This window comes from Miscanthus floridulus, chromosome 15 (genome assembly GCF_019320115.1).
Source record: "Miscanthus floridulus cultivar M001 chromosome 15, ASM1932011v1, whole genome shotgun sequence".
Lineage (NCBI taxonomy): Eukaryota > Viridiplantae > Streptophyta > Magnoliopsida > Poales > Poaceae > Miscanthus > Miscanthus floridulus.
In genome coordinates, this window is record NC_089594.1 from 29,739,798 (window position 1) to 29,748,647 (window position 8,850).

At 42.7% G+C, this 8,850-nt stretch overlaps 1 protein-coding gene across 1 annotated transcript; it reads right to left on the minus strand.

Annotated features, from left to right (window-relative positions):
- Positions 1-3,487: 3,487 nt before the first annotated feature.
- LOC136507286 (vegetative cell wall protein gp1-like) lies at positions 3,488-3,922 on the minus strand. Its single transcript, XM_066502058.1, has one exon. It carries the CDS (start codon positions 3,920-3,922, stop codon positions 3,488-3,490), a length of 435 nt encoding a protein of 144 aa, XP_066358155.1.
- Positions 3,923-8,850: the final 4,928 nt, after the last annotated feature.

Below are 8,850 nucleotides of genomic sequence, written 5' to 3' on the forward strand. Positions count from 1 at the left end.
CCTTTTGGATATACTTTGTATTGAGCTCCGACCTCCAACGTTGGAATGACTCTCCCATCATCCTCATAGCATTTTTTACCAATTCGTGCTTACCCTCTAGAAATCTAAAATTGACCTTCAGCTGCCTATCCCATAGTGCATTCTTTATGTTCTTTGGTACCTCTTTCCAGTTAGGGATTGCTAGGTTCAATTTATCTCTTACTAGGGCCCCGATCATATTACGGAATCGTCCTCTTAGTTCCTTCGGCTCAAGGATCTCCCCTGCTGGCCCGACCTCTGTTATCACATAGCAAGCCTTATCTGGATATAGATTTCCTTTTCTATCCCCTTTTTCCTCTTAGGCTTGGTAGTCGTGGTTGTGTCTTGAGTTTGTGGAGCAGAGGCATCGTGATCTGTCTCTGTGGCTGTTGCCTCTGCTCTCCTTTCCTCTACTCCATCTTGTCCAGCGAGATGTCGCGGACGTCGACGTCATCTTTTCTGAGTTTCAGGAGGAACCTATATATAGGACAGGTCAAAGTGTTAGCAGAGGTAACACAGCCAAAGCTTTAGCAAAATTTACAAGCTAAGGCTTCTTCCCTACCTCCTCGTTCGGGTCAAAATCCTTGTCCAAATCTTCCTCCATTGGCCTCCTTCTTGCTTTAGGTGGGAAAGGATCCTCAGGACTTTCATATCCCTCTTCTGACTCATCATTCTCTTCTTCTTCGCCTTCAGCAGCCTCTCCTTCGGGGCCTTCCTCCTCGTCACACTCCTCCTGAGTAAGCATCACTTCTAGATCCTTTTCTACCTTATTATCGAATTGTTCCTGAGTAAGCTAGTCCTCTAGTGCTTGCTCCTCAAGGGTTGGCTGCTCATCATGCTTGGGGCATCGAGCTACACTGTCTGTTGTCCGCGACATTATTTCGTGCTTTGTTCTAAAAGATGCAAGAAAGTGTGCTTTAGGTACGCAAGAAGGTATAAGAAATAAAAAAGGGCTATAAACTAAAGTAGTCCTATAAAACAACAATATATCAAAAAATGAGTAGTAGCAGTAGTAGAGGCCTTAGAAACATGTCAATCATCATCTAATCTTGAACTTGGAGCATCAAGGCATCATAACATAGAAGAGAGGAGAAGATAATGTAGGGGCGGCTGCTAATGATGCCAAGTTCCTCACAAGTTCTTGATCATCAGCTCATATTCCATATAATGTATAGACTTGGACAATTTCATCATCGGCAAAACAAAGGAGAGGAGAGGAGAGGGGAGATTTGGCAAAAAAAAGCAACAGCTGCTTAGCAAACATAGAGAGGAAAAGGTGTAAAAAAAGCAGCTGCTGCTTTCCAAATATAGAGGATAGGAAAAATAACCAAAAATAGTTGACTGCTGCCACATGGTTGGAAGACCCCTGTAGATCAAAAGCTGGTAACTTAGTAGAGGAGAGAGTAGAGGAGGAGTAGAGAAGTGTAACAGCCAGTAGTTAAGAGTAGCAGCCAGCAGCTAGGGAAGAAGGTAGAGTAGCAGCCAGCTAGTAGGAGTAAGAGTAGCTAGCAGTAGCAAGTAGAGTAGTAGTAGTTCAGTAGAGTAGAGTAGTAGTAGTAGTTCAGTATAGTAGTAGTAGTATATAAAAAAGCAGGTGCTGCTTCCAAAACATAGAGGATAGGAAAGGTGGCAACAAATAGAGGAGAGGGAAGATTTGACAAAAAAAAGCAGGTGCTGCTTCCAAGAAAAAGCAACATGACAATGTAAGAACATCATATGCTTAATATCTTCCGAACTTGATAAGCAGATCGGACACTCAGAAGTAGTAGACAGTGGTAGTAGGAAAGTAGTAGAGTGGAGTAGAGGAGAGTAGTAGTAGAAGAGGAGTACAGAGAAGACAGCAAGTACAGAGAAGATTAGTAGCCACCGGCCACAATAGTGTATTTTTAATTTTTACTAAAACTTGAGGATCATCATAATACTGACAAATGATAATATAAGAAGAATAATATAAATGTAAGGATTATTTCTACTCAGCAGATATTTATTCTCAAATATGATTATCTAAATAAATGATAACAGTATAGTATTTCAATTTCGGCAATTAAAAAGAACTAATGATAACAGTATAGCCAGCTCCACACAGGAAGGGAGGGGTGGTAAATTTTTCTAACTATAGCTTGCCTCAACAGTTTGCTATATCAATTATAAGCAAATATCTGTCAAAAGAACAGTGGAAACATATATAATCTGGTAAAGCACAATGTGTTGACATGTGGAAACATATATAATTATTAAAGTCGATCGGATTGCATAATCTGATAAAGAACAGTGGAAACATATATAATCTAGTACGAGTGGAAACATATATAATCTACCAAAGTGCACTCTTGTACAACCAAAATGCTAACGAGTGAGGGGGCGTGATTTCTAATCGTAATATATAGCCACCGTAAAAGCTACTGCATGAGCAAGATGGTCATGATTTCATCTTAGGGCCAAAGGAAACGGGATCAAGCAGTTCGTGCATCATTTCTCCACCTCAATTTTCCCCCACCACTCGAATGAATTCAAAGGTTGTCCTGATTGATTATTACACCTAATCATGTTGGCTGTGCCTTAAAAGGGCAGAGATTAAGGATCTTACCATCAATAACTACCACCACAAGTTGGGGAAAAAGGCACAAAAAATGGCTCATCAATCATTTATTAAGAACTAGTAGTTATTAGCAATTTTCGGTTGGGTGCACAATGCGCCCATCCCAATGAGGTATTGCTATTATTGTGCAAACAAGAATAAAAACTTCTTGTAAACACTGCAAACTTGCCCAATAGTGCTGGCCATTGCAATGAAGTTTGAGTGAGATGAAGCATGTACTTCATTGCAATGGTCCTATTGTTTGTTCATCATGGGTATAGACTAGTCATCCTATAACAAAAAAGGAACGGCAAAGCTAGGAGGAGCAAGAAGCACCTGGCCAGTGGCAGTATACGTATAACAAAGAGTGTGCAGTCTAGATAACAAAGTAGTAAGCATCAAGACAGTTGAAAGTATGCAGTGTAAGTGCCATGGAGCCCAATCAAAACCAAACACAAAACATAGAACAAAATATCATCTAGCTTCTATGTCAAACATGATAAGTAGCATTTTGCATTATTTATATTAGGAGTTGGTTTTGCTTGTGCGTCCAGTTCTTGATTTTGACATGCTAGGTGTGGACGACAATCACCTAAATCGAAACTGTCAACTAATACAGTCAAGCAAGTATCATAGTCCAGTAAGTAATACAACTTTACTATCATAGTCCAGCAAGTAGCACAAGTTTTCATAAAAAAAATACAGTCAAGCCAGCATGCTAGAACAATGCAGCAATATTTTGACAAGCAATCTAGCACATCTCATTATGACAAATCTCATACTAATTGAAGCAAACACAAGCATACTAATCTTACGACAAGTCTGAAGGCGAAGGCATAGAATTGCATAAGCAATATAATTAAGAAGACCAAATAGAATTGCGAGGATTCTTCAGCCTCTGTTCAAGATGGGGATGGACAACAGAGAAAGGGAGAGGAGGAACATACATGTGTCGTCGGTGCGCGGGGGCAAGGGGCCAGGCGCGGGGCGCCGGGAGCATGCGTCGTCGGCGTGCGGGGGCGGGACGTCGGGGGCCGGGCACCTGGGGCCGGGTGCGGGCACGGGACCGGCGGCAAAAACCCTAAGCGCGCAGGGGTAGGTGTCGGGGGCTGGGTGTGGGCGCAGGACCTGCGGCGTGGCCGGCGGCGGAAACCCTAGGCGCGTAGGGGCGGGCGCCGGGGGCCGGGTGTGGGACGCCGGGCGCCTAGGGCCGAGTGCGGGCGTAGGACCGGCGGCGTGGCCGGCGGTGGAAACCCTAGGCGCGTAGGGGCGGGCGCGGGGGGCCAGGTGTGGGAGGTCGGGGGCAGGGCGCCTGGGGCCGGGCATGGGCATGAGATCGGTGGCGTGGCCGGTGGCGAAAACCCTAGGTGCGCAGGGGCGGGCGCCGGGGGCCGGGTGCGGAACGCCAAGGGCCGGGTGTGGGCGGGCGCGGGACCAGCGGTGGGGGCGGTGGCGGAAACCCTAGGCGCGCGGCTAGCCTGACGGTGTCGTCGGTGGAAGAAGACAGTGCCCAGACGACATCACTACCATGCGCCGTCCTATTAATACTCCCTCCTATTTCTAGGAGCGGTTCCTGATCCAGCCGCCCCTAGAAATACATGTGTAGGGCCGGTTCCTGATCCAGCCACCCCTACAAATACATTTGTAGGGGCGGTTCCTGATCCAACCGCCCCTACAAATAGTTCTATTTTTTAAATTATAAATTCTATATTTTTTATATCATAAAAACACAAAGTAATATAAAAAAATTGTGTATATGCACAAATATAATATTTTGTATCATTCTATATATGAATAAATATATATATAAACAATTGTAGTCAAAACAATATAGAAAACAAAAATGAAAATTTTGAATTTTAAAACTTCGACTATAATTTTATGACATTAAATGAAATAAAGATGTTCAAATAGAGTCATCTGGATGTTGCAAAGGGTAGTCTCACACACATGCATAAAATGTAGTCTCACACACATACAAAAATATGTAGTCTTACACACGTACATAAATATATAGTCTCGCACGTATGCATAAATGAAGTCTTACAAACATACACTTACACAAACACTCCATGTTCAACAACTAGCTAGCCCGCTGTAATGACTTTCCCCTTGACACCTTTTTGTTCCCATGGCATTATGTCTTTGGGGAGGTTCTTTTCGACAACACTGATCTTCTTAGGAAAGTCTATGAATAGCGGCATCTCATCATAGTTATTGTAAGCTTCAATATCATCCACGCCATCAACTCTAATAATGTGTTGTTTCCCGGAGGCAACCACGTGCTTTGTCTTCTTCTTCGGGGGGAGATTACTTTGTGGGTCAGACATATAAAAAACTTGTGCGACACGTGAAGTGAGCACCCAAGGGTCATCTTGGTAGCTTAGATTCTCGAGGTCTAGGACTCTCAATCCGATCTCATTCAGTTGGTGTTGTTTGATCCAGCGGCATCGAAACAGGGCCACCGTTATATCCCTTCCATAGTCAAGTTCCCATATCTCTTCAATAATGCCAAAGTATTGGATCTTTCGCCCTAATCCATCGAGAGCCTCTATTCGAACGCCGTTGTTTTGGTTCACATATTTACTATCCTTTGCGTGGGTATAGTACGTATACCCATTGATGTCATGAGCATTCCAAGATGTCACTTGTCTTGATGGCCCCTCCGCCAACCTACTGATGGTAATAGAGTTTATGGTTTCTCCAGGCGGTATGTTGTAGTCCTTCAACCATGTAGTTAGTCGTTGTTTGTGCTGTTTCATGACCCAATCATCCGAACGGCCATTTCTCTCCGCCATAATGATAGCCAAGTGTTCATCAATATACGGTTGCATCAGTTGTGTACTCTGTAAGACACTATAATGCGCCCGACTGACCTCTTTGTAATCATAGTCGATGAACACTTTTCTACCACTGATGCCCTTCCCAGCCAGCCTACCCTTATGACGAGAATCGGGTTTAACAATCCCTTTTTGTACTTTTAGGTACTCTTGACAGCACTCGATGACTTCTTCAGTACTGTAACCCTCTATCATGGAGCCCTCTGGGTATGCTCGATTATGCACGTATCGACTTAAAACCGACATAAACCGCTCATAGGACCACATTTCATGCAAGTAGCAAGGGCCAAGCGCTTGTATCTGATGAACCATGTGAATCATGAGATGTGACATTATATCAAAAAAAGCAGGAGGTAAACACATCTCCAGTTGGTTTTATGTCTCCACCACAAATTCATGTAGGTCACTCAGCTCTTCCTTTGCAATTGTCTTCTATGAGATCTTCAAAAAGAAGTAGCACATGCGGGTGATGGCCATTTTCAAGAACTCTGGCTTTATAGCCCTGATTGCAATAGGTAGAAACACTGTCAGCATCACATGGCAATCGTGAGCCTTGCAGTGTGTTATTGACAAGTCCTTCATCGACACTAGCTTCTTCACATTTGCTGAAAACCCAGTCGGGACTTTGATCCCCCTTAGGAAAGTGCATATAGCTCTCTTCTTGTCTGGTGTTAGGTTGAAGCACGCCGCGGGCAGAGTGTATTTTCCATTAGCCTCAGGTACCGGGTGAAGCTGTGGCATCACGTTTAGCTGCACCATGTCTTTCCGTGCTTTTAGACCATCCTTTGACTTGCCTGTGTCCATCAAGGTAGCAATGGGACTCTCAAAGACATTCTTCTGCACGTGCATAGCATCAATGGCATGGGGGGCCTCCAAGTCTGGCCAATAAGGCAGATACTGAAATAAGATCGATTATTTCTTAAAAGGTACGCCTTCGACAGGAGGTGTGCTTCTATCTTTGTTCGTCCCATCTGGATTCTTCTTTCCATAGACGACGTGTATGTTTTTCACCATTCTGTACACATGTTGTCCGTTATGACATCTCTCCGGAGAGGGTTCAATCTCCGGGGCGTTGTTATAAAATCTAAAGAACAATTTGCTACGGTACTTGTGACTTGTCTTTAAGAAGCGTCGGTTCCTTAGGTAAACTATCTTCTTGGATGCATCTAGGTACACCCATGTAGTACCATCCAAGCAAACCAAGCATCCCGTCTTCCCTTTGATCTGTCTAGACAAAGCAAACAGCGCGGGGTAATCATTGGTAGTAACAAATATTATTGCTCTACATATGAAGTCCTCCTTTCGGAACGCATCGTACATCTGCTCCCCATGCCTCCATAGCCTCTCCATTTCTTGCATCAAGGGCTCGAGGAACACGTCTATATCAATGCCTGGTTGTTTAGGGCCAGAAATAAGAATAGTGAGGAGAAGGTACTTTCTCTTCTGACACAACCATGTTGGGATGTTGTACATGGTCAAGATCACTGGCCATGTGCTGTGGTTGCTCATCCTCTCATTGAAGGGATTCATTCCATCGGTGCTCAGGCCAAACCGTACATTCCTTTGGTCATCGCTGAATTATTTGTGCTTCTCATCAAACCTTTGCCACTGACTACAATCAGCCGGGTGAGCAATCTTATCATCATCCACCTTGCGCTCATCATCCCACCATGTCAGGAGTGCGACTTCTTTAGGGTTTAGGAACATACGTCTCAAGCGGTCGGTCACTAGCAGGTACCAAATTACCAGGGCAGGAATTCTTCTCTGTTTTGCATCATTGCCTAATGGAGTGTCCTCTGGGGCTGAGATTCTTATACCACTTTTTTTGTACCCTTCTTATTCCTCTTTTTCCCTGTGGAGGGTTTGTCCCCACCGTAAAGGTCATTGTTCTTGTACCAGCTGGCCCTACACCGGGGACATTTATCCAGTGACTTGAATGTTTTGCCACGAAAAAGTATGCAGTGGTTGGGGCATGCATGTATTTTTTTAACCCCCATTGTCAATGAACTTATGACCTTCTTCGCTTGGTATGTGTTGGCGGAAACTGAGTTTGGTTGTGGCAGCACCCATGACAGGAGATGCAATAGATCATTGAAACTACAGTCTGACTAGCCGTACTAGCCTTCAAGATGAGCAGCTCAAGCACGAAACATAGCAATGTCCAATATGTCGGACAGCCCTTTTCAACACCATACACAGTCTTCTTCGATGCTTTTGTCACTCTTTCCAAATTTTCTAGACCTTTCGGGCTATTTAGTAAAATCTCTGGTTCAAGGGTTCGAATCATGTCCTCTAAATCATCTTTATCTCCGACACGTGCTCCACCATCATTATTGGCACCACTTTCGTCGTTACCATCCCAACCACCAGCATCACCACCTTGTTCATTACCAAACTCAAAATCCATTCGTGCATCAAGCTCTGCTGAATATTGGGACAGGGATTCTATGGTTTCGTCGTCGTATTCCTCCTCATCCTCATCATTAACAATAACCGTTTCACCATGATAAATCCACACTGTGTAGTCCTCAACAAATCCTCGCATAATTAAATGTGATCTGATGATAGTCACATCTGTCCATGCCATACGGTTCTTGCAATCTTTACAGGGGCAAATAATTGTATCCTTATTCTCTTTCAATGTTGTTGCATGCTTCGTTGCGGGTTCAATAAATTTATCCACCTCTTCACGAAAACCTGCCTTGAACCTTAACGAACCATACATCCAAGAGTTCCTGTACTCTATCTTTTACAACAACAACAAAACAAACATTAAAGGACTACTTATTCAGATATATATAAAAATGAATCAAAATAATAATTATTTGAGAATAATTGTATATACTTCAGATATATATGAATATAAATCTAATATAATTACATGAAGCATACAAACACACCATGGTAGAGGAAAATTAATTAATGGCCCATTTATCCATAAATAATTAAAATACATATTTATTGATTACAATAAACAATTTCAAAGACAACAATTAGCAATAATTATACTTTACTCAATATCTTTCATACAAACCCTAGTCTAATTTTATCAAACATAAATTTACAAAAACGAAATTAATAAAAAAATCAAACCCTAGATCTAGATCACATGCACATGAAACATCCATAAAACTAACTAATTGTTCACTAAAATCAAGAAACATGGACCAAATAAGGGTATGATCTTGTTCTCCTCCCTAATTTACCCTAGTATATTTAAAAGTTGGGTCTAATTTGCTCATAAATAGCTCAAGCACCATAGAAGAGAGAGAAAAACAAAACTCTAATTACTCACTAACCGACCATTAAAACTTCAAAAAAAAAGTGTAGAATAGCATTTTCTTACCTTCTACAACCTCTCCACCAAAGGATTTGAGACCAAAACCTTTTCCCCTTAGTAGAGCAATTTTTGGG

What these genes read in the sequence shown, in the direction of transcription:
- LOC136507286 (XM_066502058.1), bottom strand. Translation starts at nt 3,922, where the DNA reads ATGCCCGGCCCCAGGCGCCCTGCCCCCGACCTCCCACACCTGGCCCCC.